General features: G+C 39.5%; 2 protein-coding genes across 4 annotated transcripts; one reads left to right on the forward strand and one right to left on the reverse strand.

Annotated features, from left to right (window-relative positions):
* The first annotated feature begins 552 nt into the window (after positions 1 to 552).
* Positions 553 to 10244, forward strand: LOC117388701 (phthioceranic/hydroxyphthioceranic acid synthase-like). Its single transcript, XM_033986287.2, has 6 exons — positions 553 to 696; positions 1084 to 1237; positions 2886 to 3046; positions 3640 to 3846; positions 3997 to 4178; positions 4690 to 10244. The coding sequence occupies exons 1-6, from the start codon at positions 642 to 644 to the stop codon at positions 10210 to 10212; spliced, it is 6282 nt and encodes a 2093-aa protein (XP_033842178.1). The 5' UTR covers positions 553 to 641; the 3' UTR covers positions 10213 to 10244.
* Positions 10245 to 12175: 1931 nt separating this feature from the next.
* Positions 12176 to 19379, reverse strand: pks1 (polyketide synthase 1). Of its 3 annotated transcripts, none has more exons than XM_055230055.1 (7): positions 19300 to 19379; positions 19081 to 19234; positions 18500 to 18660; positions 17973 to 18176; positions 17723 to 17904; positions 12609 to 17646; positions 12356 to 12490 (listed from the first exon to the last, which is right to left on the reverse strand). In XM_055230055.1, exons 1-7 carry the CDS (start codon positions 19355 to 19357, stop codon positions 12456 to 12458), a joined length of 5832 nt encoding a protein of 1943 aa, XP_055086030.1. In that variant the 5' UTR covers positions 19358 to 19379; the 3' UTR covers positions 12356 to 12455. The 3 variants fall into 3 exon arrangements, with proteins under 3 accessions (XP_033842179.1, XP_055086030.1, XP_055086031.1); XM_055230056.1 differs by having other exon boundaries at positions 12388 to 12490; positions 12622 to 17646; XM_033986288.2 differs by having other exon boundaries at positions 12176 to 17646.
* Between the last annotated feature and the right edge of the window lie 137 nt (positions 19380 to 19516).

Below are 19516 nucleotides of genomic sequence, written 5' to 3' on the forward strand. Positions count from 1 at the left end.
GCCCTACGCCTTGTAGGGGCTCTGGCCTAAAAACATTTTATCTAGTCTGTTTTGGCTGAAAAGTTACATAATTTCAGCAATATGCTCTGTCTTTAACATTGCTGCTCTTATATTAACTTGACTAATGGAGAGATAATGACCAAATAGACCTACTTAAATGTCATATCTTATGCAATGTATGGAATAATCTTATCATAACGCTGTTTATGTATGCTTTATATCTCACAAACACTTTTTTTTTCAGATTAAACAACCATGCATCACTCTGTATTGACTTTTGAGCCTATATTTACTGTAGCATTAGCTCTAGTTCTATCATTGCTTCATTGTTGGTTATGATTTATGTCAATATAATTCCTCATTAACATACTACTGCTGGTCTAATGATTGGCGAAGCATCCATAAATGTGTGCAATGAAGTTTTGCATCTCCATGGCCACGTACACACTCACTCATTAATGTTTAATATGCAGAAGAAGGAGGAGGGTAGGAGGGTATAAGAATGGGTAGAAGGGCAGGAGATCAGAGAAGTTAAGCCACTGCCACTGAAGAGAGATGGACAGAGCACTGAGTCAATAACAGGACTGTGGATGGAGATTAAAGGTTGACTTGAAAAAGAAGTGATACAAAGAAATCTGGAAATGGATGAAGAAAAGGATATTGCAGTGGTGGGAATAGGATGCAATTTTCCAGGGGGTAAGTTTTTGTAAAATTATATATATATATATATATATATATATATATATATATATATATATATATATATATATATATATATATATATATATATATATATATATATATAGTATAAAATTAATTCATTGTATAATTAATTATACAAAAAAAATGCTATTTTTATTAACATATTACATACCGACAACTGATTATTATAACCATGTTTTTAGAGCTAATTTTTTCAGTAATCTTATTTGCATTATTTTAATTTTTTTTTAAAAGTCACACTTTAGGCAATATTAACCATGTAATAAGTAAATAAATCTAAAGTACTAAATGCTGTTGGCTTTAAAAAAAAATATTCTGCAGCCCCATCATGGCAACACAGTAATTCTGCTGTCATTTTAGGAGAAGGCCTGGACAATTTCTGGAAGGTCCTGGTGGAGGGCAGAAACTGTGCTGTGCCCATCCCGAGAGAGAGGTTTGACATGGGCAGCTGGTACGAGGTTGATGAAAACAAACCAGGCAAATCACGAACAGCCAAAGCTGCACTCATCGAGGGGTAAGATCAGTTCAGTCACAATTTGGTTAATATAATATTAAAGGTGCATTGGAATAAGAACATTGTCCCACAATGGGGAAATTCCAGTGTTGCAACACACAGTTTAAGAACAGCAAGAAAATAGAAATATGCACTCAAAAATCAAGGTAAATTGCTATCAGAAAATAGACTTCACTTTTATTTTATAGATAAATTTAAATAGATATATAGATATAAGGCCAGAATATATACACTGGCTGAAAAAAGGTCACACACTGTAATATTTGGTTGGACAGCCTTTAGCTTTGATTACGGCATACATTCGCTGTGCTTTGTTTCGATAAGCTTCTGCAATGCCACAAGATTTATTTCCATCCAGTCTTGCATTAATTTTTCACCAAAATTTTGCATTGATGATGGTAGAGTCTGACCGCTGCACAAAGTCTTCTCCAGCAAATCCAAAAGATTCTCAATGGGGTTAGGGTCTGGACTCTGTGGTGGACAATCCATGTGTGAAAATGATGTCTTATGCTCCCTGAACCACTCTTTCACAATTTGAGTCTGATGAATCCTGATATTGCAGCCGAGTGTGAAGCAGCTAGGATGAGAATCAGTTCCTCCAAATCCGAGGCCATGGTTCTTGACCTAAAAAAGGTGGTTTGCCCTCTCCGGGTGGGTGGTGAGTCTCTGCCTCAAGTGGAGGAGTTCAAGTATCTCGGTGTCTTGTTCACGAGTGAGGGACGGATGGAGCGTGAGATTGACAGGCGGATCGGTGCAGCGTCTGCAGTGATGTGGTTGCTGTATCGGTCCGTTGTGGTAAAAAAGGAACTGAGTCGTAAGACAAAGCTCTCGATTTACCGGTCAATCTACATTCCTACCCTCACCTATGGTCATGAGCTCTGGGTAATGACCAAAAGGACAAGGTCACGGGTACAAATGGCTGAAATGGGTTTCCTCCATAGGGTGGCCGGGCGCACCCTTAGGGATAGGGTGAGGAGCTCGATCACATGGGAGGAGCTCGGAGCAGAGCCGCTGCTCCTACATGTCGAGAGGAACCAGTTGAAGTGGCTCGGGCATCTGCTCAGGATGCCTCCTGGATGCCTCCCTAGGGAGGTGTTCTGGGCATGTCCCACCGGGAGGAGGCCCCGGGGAAGACCCAGGACACGCTGGAGGGACTATGTCTCTCGGCTATCCTGGGAACGCCTTGGGGTCCCACCGGAGGAGCTGGAGGACGTGTCTGGGGTGATGGAAGTCTGGGAGTACCTGCTTAGACTGCTGCCCCCGCGACCCGGCCCTGGATTAGTGGAAGAAAATGGATGGATGGAATCCTGATATTGTCATCTCGGAATATGCCCGTGCCATCAGGGAAGAAAAATCCACTGACGGAATAACCTGGTCATTCGGTATATTCAGGTGTGAGCTGACCTCATTCTTTGAGCACAGACTGTTGCTGAACCTAGACCTGACCAACCTCGTACCTATTTGCTTCATTAAATCCAGGTGGCGACTTTTTTTTTAGCCAGGCAGTGTATTTTAAATGCCTATTTTGGAACATTGGCAAAACAATAACATCTCACAGACAAGCAGGTGGCAGAGCCTCCAATGGGAAAGCATAGTGTGCCTTTAAACTGATTCCATAACTGACTTCACTCACTGTATTGTATTGCAGGTTCAATGAGTTTGACCACAAGATGTTTGGGATCAGTGACAGTGAGGTGGAGCAGATGGACCCGCAGCAGAAGCAGTTGTTGCAGTGTGTGTATCGAGCCTTGGAGAACGCTGGACTCCCTCTGGAGAAGGCCAGTGGCACCAAGACTGGAGTCTACTTTGGTGAGTGCTTATAGATTTTTCAGTTTTCATATACACTTTCAAATGCAAACTTTTCTCAAAATTTTTGTGCATATTGGTAAATTGAAGTGACAGAAATAAAATGCTGCACTGGCAACTATAGAAACAGATTATATGTCCTCCCCACTTCTGTAATTGTGCTGTTGGGGCAACCTGTCAGGAGAGGTTAAGGTGCTCTTATCTTATCTCTTATTCTCTGGATTTTACCCATCTTGGGGAACCTTAGCTGGAAGATTTTACCTATGATACATGTCTTGGGTTGATGGGGAAAATCAGAGTGCGTGGAAAAAACCCACCCAGAAATATGGAGTTGAACCCGAAACCTTCTTGCTCTGATGATCTGAGTGCCACTCAGCCACTGTGTAGGTGAAGTACATCTAGTCTGCACTTGTTCCAGAATAGAATATCATCTTATATGTGCAGAAGAAATACTACAGTGTAGGCCACTGTTCTACTCATATACTACTACTTCTTTTATAAACAGTTAATTTTAAGTTATACTGTCCCACAACATACACATAAAAATAAGCACAGTAACAAAAAGACTACACTAAAATTTGTATCATTTATTATAGGTATTATGAACCGAGATTATGAGACGAACGCCGCACATATGCACCCCACTATGATAAACCACTGGACCGGCACTGGACTGGCCATGAGCATAATATCCAACAGAGTGTCCTACACCTTCAACTTCACCGGACCCTCGCTGTCCATAGACTCCGCCTGCTCGTCTTCTCTGGTGGCTCTGCACTTGGCATGTCAGGCTATCAAACAAGGTATCATTTGCATATACAGTAGTTCAACCCCCGATTTTTATATATTTATTTGAATACAAAAAAATGTATGTGGCCACCTTTCCAAGGGTGTGAATATAAGGTAATGTATGTGTAACTGTATATTGTGTACTGTATGTCATGTGTTTTCAGGAGACTGTGACATGGCCTTGTGTGGAGGGGTCAATATTATCATAGAGCCCAGAGTGTTTGTGGCTCTGAGTAAAGCCAAGATGATCTCTCCCGATGGAATCAGCAAACCCTTCTCCAACAAAGCAGATGGCTACGGCAGGGGAGAGGGCTGCGGGGTGGTTCTGCTCAAGCCACTAAAAAAGGTGGGTTAGTTTATAAAATGAAATATTGCTGAAGATCTATACTTTAGTTACTGTAAGCTAGTTTTGAATTATTTATATTTTAAGAACTTTTACACTTTTCTACTTGTAAGACTATTGACAAAACAGCTATGTGAATCTGGTGGGAAAAATATGGAAAAGGAACAAAAAGGAAAAAGTTTCACCTACAAAATTATTTATTGTAAACACTTTTCTATTTTTGACATTAATCATTAAACTTATTTTACTTGGAAGACTAGTTTGAGACTATCTTAATAAGGAACTATAACAATAATTTATAACAAACATAGCTTGAGCTAAAATAACTGTTAGTATAGAAAGTTTAAAAAAGAAAACTACTAAAATTGAGGATTAAATCAAATTTGATGATTGGTAGGTGAGGTTCCAAACTCTCTCTACTATTATAAGAAAGTTAATTATTGTAAACACGATATTCATTGAGCCACAGAATATACTAAATTACACTGGCACTATTATATATTTTCATTTACAGGCATTAGAGGACCATGACCACATTTGGGGCATTGTCAGTAAAACAGCAGTAAACCAAGATGGCCACACTGTTAGTCCAATCACCAAACCTTCTATGTCACAACAAGAGCAGTTGCTTCGCCAAATCTACACAGACACTGACCTGATAGATGTCCAGTACATCGAGGCACATGGGACCGGAACGCCAATAGGAGATCCAACTGAGGCCCAGAGCATCTCAAACGCCATAGCTAAATCCAGACCACACAATACCGAGACCCTCTGTATTGGTTCGGTTAAAAGCAACATCGGCCACACTGAATCAGCAGCTGGGGTTGCTGGACTTATCAAGGTACTGTTAATGATGAAATACAAGACTATAGTGCCTTCAGTGTTTTACTCTGAAGAGACTGCAAGTGTAGATGCCAAAGATCTCAACATTAAAGTGCCCAAGGAAGCAGAGAAGTGGGAACCCAACTGTGACAGGGTTGCAGGAATTAACAATTTTGGTTTTGGGGGAACTAATGCCCATGCGATTGTCAAACAGTGCAAACAAAAAAACATTACACCAAAGAAAGATCAGGTAAAGAACCAGCTGAAGTATTTTGTCTTGTCTGCAAATTCACAGAAATCCCTCACTTTGATGATGGAAGACACTATAAAACACCTAGATGCAGATACCCAAATTGATCTTGATTCTCTTCTGTATACTTCTGCTTGCCGGCGCAGCCATCAAAAGCATAAATACAGAAAGGCTATTATGGTTTCAAATGTATCTGAGCTCAAAGAGAAGCTAAGTGCCAACATTAGCAAAAACGTTAGCCCCTCAGTTTTAGGATCAAGATTGGTATTTGTGTTTTGTGGAAATGGTGTCACCTACCATGGGATGTGCAAGCAGCTGCTAGAGTGTGAGCCTGTTTTTAGACAAAAGATAATTGAAATCACAGTGCTTTTACAAAAGCTGAGTCCACTGAACATCTTGGAGATACTTGAGAGTGACATTGAAAGTAGTGATTTTAACAACCCAGATGTTGTCCAACCTCTACTATTTGCAATCCAGGTCAGCCTTGATGCTCTGTTCAGACAATGGGGTATAAAGCCTGATGCCATCTTGGGTCATTCAGTTGGTGAAGTTGCAGCTGCACATTGCTCAGGGCTTTTGTCACTTGAAGATGCGGTAAAAGTAATCTATTACCGTAGTTGTCTGCAGAGTAAAGTTACTGGGGGAAAAATGCTAGTAGTTAGCAACATGGCCGTATCGGATTTGACGCCTCTTCTTTCGCAGTACTCAGGTAAAATATCCGTTGCAGCAATAAACAGCCCACAATCTTGCACTCTTTCAGGTGATGCAAATGCAATTGAGGCCCTTTGTGAAGACCTAAGCACCTCTGATACAAGTCAAAAGCTGTTTCTCAGAGTGCTGGATGTCGCAGCAGCTTATCACAGCCATATGATGGATCCAATTCTTGATGACATTAAGGAGAAAATAGGCTCTTTAAAAGTCAATACACTTGAGACCGAATTGTTCTCAACAGTGACAGGAAAGGAAGTCCAAGATGATGACTGCTGTTCTGGGGAATATTGGGCAAGAAACATACGAGAGCCGGTAGCTTTTGAGCAAGCTGTGAGGTCAGCCACCAATGGGAAAAACAATACAGTCTTTCTGGAGATAGGTCCAAGAAGAGCTTTGCAGAGAAATATCTTGGAGACACTGGGTAATGATACCCCTGTTCTTGTGTCAGCGCAGCCTGGCAAAGATCATGAAACTGCAGTGTCTGTGGTTTCAAAGTTGTTTGAACGAGGAATTAGAGTAGACTGGGACACATTTTACAAAGGGTATGAGACAGTGCCACTAGATTTCCCCAAGTACCAGTTTGACACCTCAGACAGAGACGTTGTCATTGGTGCAGCTCAGGAAAATACACTCAGTAACCACCCAGTCATCTGTAAGAAGGGCAGTGAAAGCAACATTTTCAGTTCCAACCTCATGTCTGACTCTGTGTTTTACTTGAAAGAGCATAGGCACAATGATATACCAATTATTCCAGGTGCCTTCTATGCAGAATTGGGTTTGGCGACATTTATGGCAAGTGCCAAGCCTAAAGTCCCGCTCAAGTCACTGCAGCTCAGTGTGAACTTTCACAGCCCATTTGTTTTATTGCCAAACTCACCAGAAATGAAGGTGCAGCTTCACCAAACTGAAAAAGGAACAGGGTTTGCAGTGTTCTCCCAGTCTGCCATGTATGCATCTGGTAGAGTAGTCTCAAGTAAAGATACGCTGACTGAAGAGCAGAGAATTTCACTGAAGTCCATCTACCAAAGGTGCACCTCTGTAGTGGACTATAAGGAAATGTATGGTTACCTTTTAGCTGGAGGTTTCAAATATGGAGACATCTTCCAAAATAAAGCCAATGTCCACTATGGAGAAGAGCTGAAAGAGGCGATTTCAGTTGTGACTGTTCCAGAGGCTTTGCAATCTCAATTGCATGAATACTGCATTCACCCAGTGGTTTTGGATTATTTCATGCAACTTCTTCCAGTGACGGTGGAGAACATTTTTGCAGGTAGACCAGGCTTTCCCGCTAAAATAGGTAGTCTTACAGTGTTGGAACCCTTGGAAGATGAGATGGTAGTCTATCTAAGAGCGACTGACATAGGGCTAGATCACTTTGAGGTTTGTGGTTGCTTTGCAGATAAAGACGGTAAAGTCTTGGTTGAAGTCAAGCATGCTACTATAAAGTACCTCGGCAGTCGCTCTCATGTAGTTGATGAGTACTTCTACCACAATGCTTTCAATGTAATTTCTGAATCAACTGCATCCACGCGTCCACCTCGTGCCTTGGTCTTCTGTGACTCATTGGGTATCTCCAAAGCCCTACAACAATACTTGGACTCAGAGTCTTGCTATGTTTCTTTCACGCATGCAGAACAGATTTTGGCTCATGGCTTTCCTTCTCTTTTGGATAATCTTAAGATCAAGAACAAAATGCTACACTTTGATGAGGTGTTGTATTTATGGGGCATGAACAACCTTACATCACTGGCACCTGATGCTGTTATGCAAAATTTAGCAAACTACTGTGAGATTTTCAGACAGATTGTTCTTGAGTTCAAGAAAATAAACTTTCCAAACTCCATTAGAGCAGTGACTTACCATGCATCAGATATCACGGTGGACCACATCAACACTGGCTTTGCTATCTTGGGTATGACGCGATCTTTATCAGCAGAAATACAAGAGCTTTCCTTTCAGTCAATTGACCTAAACAATGCCTCTGCTGAGGACATTGCAGCTCTTTCTCAAATTCTAAAATCATTTCCCTGCAGCAAGTACCCAGAACTAGTGGTCAAAGATGGACAGGTTATGAAGCCTTCTATTGTTCGTACCCCACCTCAAATCTGTGACAGCTCAGAGCTCATGTTTTCCTCATCAGTGACTGAACCTTGCATTTTTCAGACATCTGATGCTCACATAATAACTGACGTTAGTGCAATCCATAGTTTTAGTGAGGAACAGCTAAGTGATACTTCAGTTGAAATTCAGCCAACCAACATTTGTGTGCATTCATCTGATTACTTCCCTGTTAGTCTTTCACATCTTAAATTTGGCCAGACACTTTACTGGGACCAGCACTCAAATCAGAAACACAAGGTGATAGCTCTTGATTTTAGTGGCACCATAACTGCCGTTGGAGGCAGTGTCAAGAAACTGAAGGTTGGAGATCAAATTGCATGTTGTTTTCCAGTCACAGCAGGAAACAAGGTCAGAGTAGCAGAAAATTTGTGCTATAGCATCAAACACTTTCCATTTTTTAAGAAAACACCTTGTGTTTCTTTCTTTGTGCTTGCATGGGAGATCTTACACAAGGTCTTACCTAAAGCCAAACACCACATAGGAATCATTTGTTCTGTGGCTGATTCAGTTCTAATCAAAGTCTTGAACTTTGCTTTGAAGCATTCTGGGCACTCTGTTGTTGTTGGGACACAGTATGATGACTCATTTGTAGATGTTAAAAAGTTTGATGCATTCATTATCCTACCGCCATTTCATGAGACATTAACAGCTAAGATTCATAGCTTTCCCAATGTACAACATGTTGTCATCATCTGTGGATCACACTTTTTGCCTGCGCCTCATGAATTACAAAGTTTAAATGATCGTGCTAATGTGCAGACATTACAAATGCCAGGCATTCTACAAAAAGGCTCACTGACTTGTCAGAGACCAAAGATTTTGCAGTGGTTGAAGTCGCTGAATTTCAGCAAAAAGTTAACAATAGAGAGCCTTACTTTTCAAAGTCCTGAATCTGAAATCATCCAAAGGAATGGCTCAGAGAAGCCACGGTCATACTTCAACACTGCAAAAGTTGGTATAATAGAACTTGCTAAAGACTCTCAAATACCACTGCTGCCATCGAAGAAAAAGCTCTTCAAAAATAGAGCTGTGTATATAGTAACAGGGGGCCTCTCTGGGTTAGGCTATGAAACAGTCAAGTTCATCTCACAAAGAGGTGGTGGAAATGTTGTTATACTGTCCCGAAGTAAGCCTTCACCTAAAGTGCAGCAAGACCTTAACAACATCAAAAAATTGTGCGGGAACTGCATCATCAGCCTCGAGTGTGACATCTCTGTGTCTGAACATGTGCAAAGATCAGTTCTTTCTATTGGACAGAGATTTCCTGAGTGTCCAATCCGAGGAGTGTTTCACAGTGCAGTTGTCTTGCTTGATGGGCTGATCGAAACACTTAACCAATCTTTGTATGAGCAGGTTTTCAAGCCCAAAGTAAATGGTGTTCTCAATTTGCACAATGCCACAAAACACTGCCAGCTAGATTACTTTGTGTGCTACTCCTCCATCTCAGCATTTTTAGGTAATGCATCACAAACCAATTATGCTGCTGCCAATACATTTCTTGATCTATTCTGTCAGTATAGACGTAGACTCGGCTTATCTGGTCAGTCAATCAGTTGGGGAGCTCTGAACACAGGCCTTCTCTTGAACAAAGGACATTTTCAGAGATTTTTGGAAGCAAAGGGAATTATGATATTGGATATAGCAGAGATTAACAAGAGCCTGGAGCAATGTCTCATCTTAAACCAACCTCAACAGGCCGTTGTTAAGTTCCACTTCAGAAATATCAGGCGCAATATCCTTTCCCAAAATGCTTCTTTAACTATGCGGTTGTCAGCATTAGTTGAGGAGGCATTCCAAAGCAATAAAGAGATGGAAGCAGCTAAGAAACAAGTAGATTCAGTCTCACCAAAAGACTATGCAGTCTCTCTAATTAGTGAGACCATTGGCATAGACCAGAGTGGGCTTAAGGACGAATCACTTCTTTCATCACTAGGAATTGACTCGATGCAGGCGATGACGCTGCAGAATCTGATCTTTCAAGAGAAGGGTCTCAATGTGCCATTGGTGAAACTGCTTGATCCAAATGCAACAGTCTCCACTTTAGTTGCCATTCTTAGTGAAGGAAATGAAGAGGAAATCCATAAGTCTGTTCCAGCATTGCAAATAGATGAAATTTTTACCAGGCTGTAAAGTCACATGTGCCGTAACATTTATGTATATGTCAACAGTCATTGTTTTATGATCTGCTGGAATTGTATAGTTTGAATTAATATTTTGTTGTAAAGACATTGTTATGTAATGTGTGTTGATTATCTATGTTTTTGTTAAAAGTTATATCAGTACTTTATCTCCTATTTTATATGATGCTACAATTAAATAAATGTATATATTGTACATATGACATATTTACCAAAACACATGTTTATTTGTAAAACATACTTATGTTTTACTTGTGTATACTCAAACATATATTATATTACCAACTTTTTCCATTCAACAGTTCAAGGTTAGCTCTTATCAGTAGTTTTGTTAACACTTCTGTTTGTCATTTATATAAGGGCTATAAATGAAAGTTTTGATATTGCAAGAGAATAGATTTAGATAATACGACTTGTCAGAGCCAACTGAAGATAATCATCTTAATGATAAAACACAAGCTAAATAAATCATGTTATGCTGTTTAAATATCCAATAGAAATGTATTTGTAGTGTATTAAAAATGATTTATTGAAAATACAAGTACATTTTTCATTCCTCATTCAATGCATGTAAGTGATTATAGCATATAATCCTGAATGTAATGGAAAAAAAACGAAGGCTACAGTACATACTAGTGAAGCATTTATTTGAAAAGATGTCATATTTATAACACAACATTTAAGATTGTAAATAAATGTTTCTGTTTTCCTGTCAACAATCTTCATCAGGCCAATTCGCTCTGTGCACGGTAGTGGGCTAGTTCCAATCAGAAGGACAGTTAGAGCGACCATTTCCGGCGTAATGCAGTGTCTATGAGGTTTTTGCCAAGTCGCACTAAAATCACTAAATCCTGACAGATAGATAGATAGATAAATACTTTATTAATCCACAGCCAGGGAAATTCACCTTTTAGACAGATCAGGCAGTGGACAGGGAGCTGCAGGTGGACGTCACTGACAACATGTTTAACACTTTACAAATGTGAGGAAAACTGGAGGACAGTTTGTGTGTCAATGCTTATGCTAACATCTATTAAAGCGTTAAACGAATAACAAAATTAAATTTGTTTTAAGGATGACCCAACTATTTTTAGGTGTAGATTATTTCAGTCAGTGATGTTATTTAAATACTTATCAGGCTCTGAAATTGACATTAGCACACAAATACGTACCTCTGTAAACAAAGTGCCCTCTGGTGAAATTGTCTTGCATTTGTAAAGTGTTTAACATGTTGTCAGTAACATCCTGATCTGTCAGGATTTAGTGACTTTAGTGTGACTTGGCAGAAACCTCATAGATATTACATTACACCGGAAATGGTTGCACTGACTGTCCCTCCGAAAGCTAAGAACAACAACTAATACATTGATTGATTGATTGATTCTATTTTAATGTTGTGTCTTGCATACAAAAAAATGCGAGCCCTTTAATGGAATTATAAGACAACATTAACAAAATAAAATAGGCCAGTTGACAGGTGTGTGTTACAAACACTAATAGACTAATTTAAACAAACTCATCTGCCGCTTCTTCCAGGCTTTACAAAGAAATGATGCCAACTTATAAACAGTAGAATTAAAAAAACATTTCATCTTGTTGTTGTCATTACATCAGAATATGTCAGGGCAAAAAGATTTCTAAATTCATCATAAAATGGGCAGTACAACAAAAAATTAGCTTCACTTTCCACTTCTCCCAATTTACATAAACCACAAAGTCTTTCTTCTTCAGGGGCTTGAGAAAACCTCCCGGTTTCTAAGATCAAGGGAAGCATTCCTGTGTGCAGCTGTGCCATCAACAATCTTTGATTCCTGCTCAAATTTGCTCTGACATAAAATAAAGTCTTCAACGTATCTTTTATTTGAATATATGTTCACAACTTGGTTTTAGCCAAGATCCCATTCAGCCACTGCTCTTCATAATTGGACACCAGTTTACTTACATTTGCACTCTTTCTGTGATGTCACATATTCACATTCACAACAGCAGTTACCAGGGTTGTTAGTGTACATTTGGGATCTAATATTTTGACCAGAGGTACATTAACACCTGTCTCTTGATAAACTTTGTTCTGCAGAGTCATGGCTAACATTGAGTCAATGCCTAAAGAATAAAGAGCTGTGTTATCATTTAGCTCGTCAACACTGACATGAATCAGATCACTCACTAGTCTTCTCACGCTCTCTTGAGTTGAAGAACTATAGCCAACAGGGGCTTCACCAGCTAAGACATCTTTTAGTTCAGTTTGCACCAATACAGACAGTCGCTTTCTCAGAAATGTATTTTGGGAAAGAACGTGATGATGAAGATTCTTGAAGTTGAACTTGCATATCATTTGTTGAACTCTATCCATCAAAAGGCACATTTTCAGTGCCTTGTGAACCTCACCAACATCCATTACCATCAACCCTTTTGTCTTCAAAAACATCTGGAAATTGTCTTTGTTCAGCAGAAGACCAAGATTTAAAGGACCCCAGTTAATAGACTGTCCAACAAGTCCAAGATTTCTCCTATACTGACAGAATGTATCAAGAAAGGAGTTAGCAGCTGCATAGTTACACTGTGAAGCATTGCCGATGACAGAAGAAACAGATGAATAACAGACAAAGTAGTCTAGCTTGTATTGGAGTGTGGCATAATGGAGATTTAAAGCACCACAGACCTTGGGCCGAAGCACCTTTTGGAAGACTGATCTATTAAGGTTTTCTATAAGACCATCATGTAAAACTACAGCACTGTGAAAAACTCCTTTGACAGGGCAAGATGGGAACCTCTCTTGAATTTTTGAGATAGCTTTGTCCACCTGCAGTGACTCTGAAACATCACATTGGAGATTCAAGACTTTAACATGGAATCTTTCCTGCAGCTTTTTAATTGCCATCAGCATTTTCTCTGACGGACTACTTCTGCACAAGGTTATAATGCAGTCTCCTCCATTTTCAGCAATAAACGTCACTGTCTCCCACCCTAAACCAGAGAGGCCGCCAGTCACAATGTAAATGCTATGTGTCTTGAAAAGTGGTTTTGGCATTGGTTGCACAGGAATGGTGAACATTGTACAATCTGGTCGTCCATGGGCAAGAACAACTTGCTTTATTGTATTTGTCGTAAAGTAGGACTCAGCATTTTTATCCTTCACTTTAGACTCTACAGATTGAACTGTTTCTCTTTTTAGTGACAGAGATTCTGTGGCAAACCCGAGTGATGTCAACCAGTTTGAGATCATTTTGTTTTGTGCTTGAAGTTTGGCTTTTTGAAGGATGTCAGCAACATCAATTCTATGTACATGGATGTTGTCATGCTTTGCTGCAAACATATTCAGAGGTTGGGTGGACTCATACCCACTCCTGACAAAAACAAAATGTGCTTCTTCTATATGTTGGTCAAGACTTTCAATCCAAGAATGCTCAAATGGTGCTAGAAAGACAACTGCATGGCTCCTCTCTAAAAGCTCTGTACTACAAAGAGACCCTGACGAAACACTCCACCCTGAGCGGTTTGCTGTCAGTGCTAAAACTTTCATCATAACGGAAGCTGGGTTTGATGAAATAATAGTTAACTTTCTGCACTGCATCTTCACGTTAGCTAGCTGTTTTTGTAGAATCTCCCATGCTAACACAAAAAATGATACGCATGGTGTTTTCTTCAGATATGGATGTACACTTGTGCTAAAACAAGCTACTTCTGGGATTCTAACCTTTGAAGAAGATTCTACCGGATAGCATGAGGCAATGTGATCTCCAACTTTAAGATTTCTGACATTATTTCCAACTGCAGTAACAACACCACTGAAATCTAAAGCCAGAAGCATGTGATTCTGTGTAACATGCTTATTCCAATAGAAGGTATCACCAAAATGTAGCTGTGAAACACTTACTGGGAAGTAATCAACAGAGTGAATGCAAATATCTGTTATTTCAACCTCAACAAATCCTGAATCCAGAGCAAGATTTTCACTTGTGGCTCTTGGATAAGCAGACATGTTGGTCATTTGGCAAGGATCACTGGTCCAAAGAGAGAAGTCCTTTAACTGCACAGAGTGAAGATTATTTGAATAGGCACAAATGTCTGGTACAGGTGAACGAACTATTCTTGTCATTTTAATCTGCCCATTTTTTATCATAACTTCTTGTTGAGTGCAGGTATTTAGGACATAAACCAGAGCTTCTATGTCATCACTAGTTACAGATGCAACATCAATAAGCTGAAAAGTGAGCCCTGGTATCTCTGCAGCACACGCCCTAGTCAGTCCATGAAACACAAAACTAGGGCTGATATAATTCACAGTTTCTTCAGTGGCTCTGTAAGTTACAACTCGAACCGTGCAGGAAGACTCACTATCTTTCAATGCTAAAACAATCTGTTGAAACTGCATACAGCAATGAACCAATACGTCTAATGTCTTCTCTGATGTCATGTAACTGAGGTCCTCAACAACCCACATAAAAATAACATCCTTTAAAATGCATTTTGAGGTCAAAACTAGATCTCTGATCCTGCTCAGTGTCCACTGTGGTCCTTGCTCCACAGAAATAGACTTGGGGTCCAAAAAAGGTCTGAGTGCTTTGGCAAAACCTAGTCTATCTTCAAAAAGGATGCATTTGATCTTTCTTAGTGAGGACTGTTCTGAGGGGATTGACAAAATTTCATTGTGGAAAAACACTGACTGCTGAACAGGGAAAGAAGGATTCAAAAATGAGATTCTGATGCCTTTAAGTTCGACCAGCACTTTTCCTTCTGTGTTGGCAAAACATCCACATACCTCCAAGAAGTCAGGGCTGATTTTAGATGCTCTTAGGTACATAACCATTTGCTTTTGTAGAGGTCCTGTAATTATAATGCTTTCAATAGCTGCTGGGAACCGTTGCTTATCTGTTAACTCTTGCATAGCGACAACTGTGGTCATTTGCAAAAAATAGTCAAGTAGTACAGGATGAATTAAGTACTCATTTAAGTCTTTCAGAAGTTCCTCAGGGACCTGCACTGGGGCCATTGCCTCTTTGTATTCATCACCATAGTAAACGTGATGCCGCAGTCTGAAAACTTCACCATACTCGAAACCTGCTTGACTAAGGACTGAATACATTTCCTTGCTTTTGATTTCAGATGTGCACCTTTTAGAGATTATGTCAAGACAAATGCATGGTATTTCTATCAATGAGTCTCCATCTGACCACCTGTAGGTACCAGATGCATGTCTTGAAACTGAAGAATCAATATTGAATGTACATTGCTTCCCTGACTGATCGAGTTTCACTTTTAACTGAAAGTTGTCTGAATTAAGTGAGCAAAAACTTTGAAAATGTATGCCAAGTTGGAGTGCAGAAACTGACTTTTGGGGTTTAGAACAGAACAACATAATTGATGCATAAGACAGCTCAACATAAAATGCACCAGGTATGATAGCGGCACCATTGTTTTTGTGCTCCCAAAGATATGACATTGTAGCCAGAGAAAGATTGCACACAAATGTATTACTATGCTCACTTGGGCTTATGAGAGGATGTGAAGACCTAGTTATTTGATCACCTTTTCTTAGATGTTCAAAACACACCTCATTCATCATTGTCTCAAAAGGATAGTTTGGGAGCTCTAATGGAATCGTCTCATAACCCTTGTAAATTTTATGCCAGTCTACATTGACACCCAACTCAAAAAGCTTGGCAACAGTAGACAGACTGGCTTCGCTATCTTTCTCAGGTTCTGCGCAAGACAGAACAGTATGACGTCCTCCTAAAGTTTCATGGATGCTTCTTTGTAGAGCCTTGTGAGGGCCGATCTCTACAAAGACCATATTTTCTGAAGCTGTCTGCTCCTGTGTTACAGCTAGCAATGTTTGGGTAAACAAAACAGGTTGCCGCACATTATTTGCCCAATAGCTTCCTGTGCAGAAGTCACCAACTGAATTCCTTTTTCCCGTCAATGTGGAAAAAAGTTGACATTTGATGTTGTTTGCATTTAGTGATTGAATGCTCTTCTCAAGTTGATCAAGTATAGGGTCCATTTTAGGACTATGGTAAGCTGCTGGGACATCTAACAAACAGAGAAACACATTTTTATCTGCAAACATGATGCCTAAATTTTGGTGCAAGATATCTATAGCATCTTCCTCCCCTGACAAAGTACAAGACTGAGGACTGTTGTAAGCAGCTACACAGACACTATTCTTGAATTTGATTATAGCTGTTAAGACATCTTCCACTGCTACATTACCAACAACGAGCATTTTTCCACCTGTAACTGTACTCTGGAGAACACTGCGATAATATATCACTTTGACAGCATCTTCAAGAGACAAGAGACCAGAACAGTAAGCAGCTGCCACCTCACCAACAGAGTGACCAAGAACTATGTCAGGTTTGACACCCCATTGTTTTAGAAGTGTAACGATACCTGCCTGAAGTGCAAAAAGTAGTGACTGCACCACATCTGGTCTGACAAAATCATCCTCTGTAGTATCACCAGCTAGCTTCTGGCTAATGTTGATGTATTTGTATTTACTGAAAGCTTTCTCCACTTCCATAATCTTCTCTCTAAAAATTGGTTCATTTCTTAGCAGCTGACTACACATCCCTTGGTATGCTACCCCATTTCCACAGAATACAAAAACTACCTGGATGTCTGATTTGGTTGACTCAACTTTTGTTTTTATTGCAAGTCGTTGTTGGAGTTCAGAAATGGAAGTAGCTAAGAATGTTTTTCTATATTTATCCTTTGAATGACTCCGTCCACAAGCTGAAGTGTATGACAGCGCTTGCAAATCGATTGCATTATTTGTACTAAGTTTTTGTTGAATGTTGCTAATGGATACTTGTAGCAATTTCTCTGTTGCAGCTGAAATTACAAAGACTTTCGGACAACATTTTGGTATCTGCATTGGAATAGACCTGTGTTTGTACTCCTTCACAATTGCATGTGCATTCGTACCTCCGAAACCAAAGCTGTTAATCCCAGCAACCCTTTCTGAACACCCATTCATCTCCCATCGTTCAACTTTAGTCAGAATATTCAATTTCAGAGTTTTCATGTCTATACTAGCATTATCATCTGAAAAGAACAAAGAGGGTACAAAAGTTTCATGCCTCATCATTAGAAGTACCTTGATAAGTCCAGCAACTCCTGCTGCAGATTCTGTGTGCCCAATATTCCCCTTTACAGAACCTAATTTTAGCATCTCTGTAGCAGGTTTACCTTTAGCAATGACATTTGCGATGCTGCCAGCTTCGGTTGGATCTCCTATTGCTGTTCCAGTCCCATGTGCTTCAATGTACTGAACATTTGCCAGGTCATTTTCTGAGTAGATTTGGCGTAGTAGCTCCTCTTGTTGCAACATTGAAGGTTTGGTGATGGGGCTAACATAGCGGCCATCTTGGTTTACCGCTGTCTTGCTGATGATGCCCCATATTTTGTTGCAGTCATGAATAGCCTAATAAGACAAAGAAACAACATTTGCATACATTAGCATATATTTAGGTACAAAATGTATTGCGGATTATGCTTACATTTTTCAGTAGCTTAAGTAGAACAACTCCGCAGCCTTCTCCTCTTCCATATCCATCTGCTTTGATGGAAAAGGGTTTGCTAATTCCTTCTGGGGAGATCATTTTAGCTTTACTAAGTGCAACAAACACTCTTGGCTCTATGATGCAGTTAACTCCTGCACAGACAGCCATCTCACAGTCCCCTGAAAGAAAATACACACAATTTCCAACGATATAGCTACCTGATAGCCAATATTAGTGAACATGTTACCTTGTTTCAAAGATTGGCAGGCCAAGTGCAAAGCCACCAGAGATGAAGAACATGCACTATCGATTGCAAATGAAGGCCCAGTCAGGTTGAAGGTGAATGAAATCCTGTTAGCAGCAATGCTCATGGCTGTTCCAGTGGCATTGTAGTGGTTAATAGTTGAAGAGTTGTCACTTTTAAGAGTCTCATAGTCTCGATTCATCAAACCTGTGATTAGAAGTAGACAGATTATTCAAATATCAGTTATACTGTAATGTTTGTTTTGAAGATATGCAAAATTTGAAAAATTGAGTATACATTTTCTAATTATAATAATTTAAAAAGCATGTTAAACTTCCAAATATGGGTATAAAGGATCATTTCACATTTGTCTGATACTTAAAGTAATAATATGTAACTTTCTAGAAAGTCAACTGCATGATTCCATGGAAAAGTTAAAAACTTTAGAATCCCACTCCTTTCTATGATATTGCAAACGATACATGTGAAGATATAATATAAATCACAGATTAACATTATGTGCCTTTTACCTATTATAACACCAGTTCGGCTTCCACTTATGCTCTCCATTGATATCCCAGCATCCTCCAGTGCTCTGTAGGTGCAGTGTAGTAGAAGTTTTTGCTGAGGGTCCATGAAGTTAGCCTCTGCCTCAGTGATACCAAAAAACTTGTGGTCAAACTCATTAAATCTAGGAGAAAAAAGTCATCATATTTCAATAATCAGCATAAAGACTGTTCTGTCAAAAAAAAACCATTTACATTAGGCGCCTTACTCAAGTAGGCAAATTTTTTGTACCACTACTTTGCACTCCTACTTGAATAATATTATTTTGAAGTACTACCATGTCCACCTGACTGTGATATTCAATAAAGTAAAGTGGGTTCTAAGAGAAATATGAGCCTGATCTTTAAAAGTAGAAAATCTGTAACAATTAAAATGATACAGTAGAGTAAAAGTAAGTATTTTTACTTCATGCGGAAGTACTCCTGTCCTCTTCTCATGACTGATTATATTAATTACTGTCCAAATTAAGGTTATATATAGTAAGATAATCAGAAATACATCTAAATCAAAACAAGGTTGTCAGTGAAAAAGCTGTTCTTTTTACCCAGTGATAAACGCAGCCTTCTGAGTCTGTGTCTTCCCTGGTTTGCCATCATCAGGATCATACCAAAGAGTAGAGTTGAACCTTTCTACTGGGATATCATTTGCACAGTTCCTCCCTTCCACAAGGACCTTCCAAAAGTTGTCTAGCCCTTCACCTAAATGAAACAATGAGAAAATGTATAAATGCTGCAGTTATATTGTTTTAGTAAATTAATCTTACCACCAGGAAAGTTGCATCCAATTCCAATAACAGCAATGGAATCCTCAGACTCATCCATTATTCCAGCACTTTAATCCATAGTTCATTCTTACTGCTGCCTTGGTTGTGAGCATGTGAAGTACTAGTTCTTGTCAACCTGCCAGTCCTTATAAGCACTCAGGCTTCCCATGTAATACAATGGGTCTATAGACACAGGCAACATTAACTTGTTCCACTC

The sequence above is a fragment of the Periophthalmus magnuspinnatus genome, chromosome 20, assembly GCF_009829125.3.
Source record: "Periophthalmus magnuspinnatus isolate fPerMag1 chromosome 20, fPerMag1.2.pri, whole genome shotgun sequence".
Lineage (NCBI taxonomy): Eukaryota > Metazoa > Chordata > Actinopteri > Gobiiformes > Gobiidae > Periophthalmus > Periophthalmus magnuspinnatus.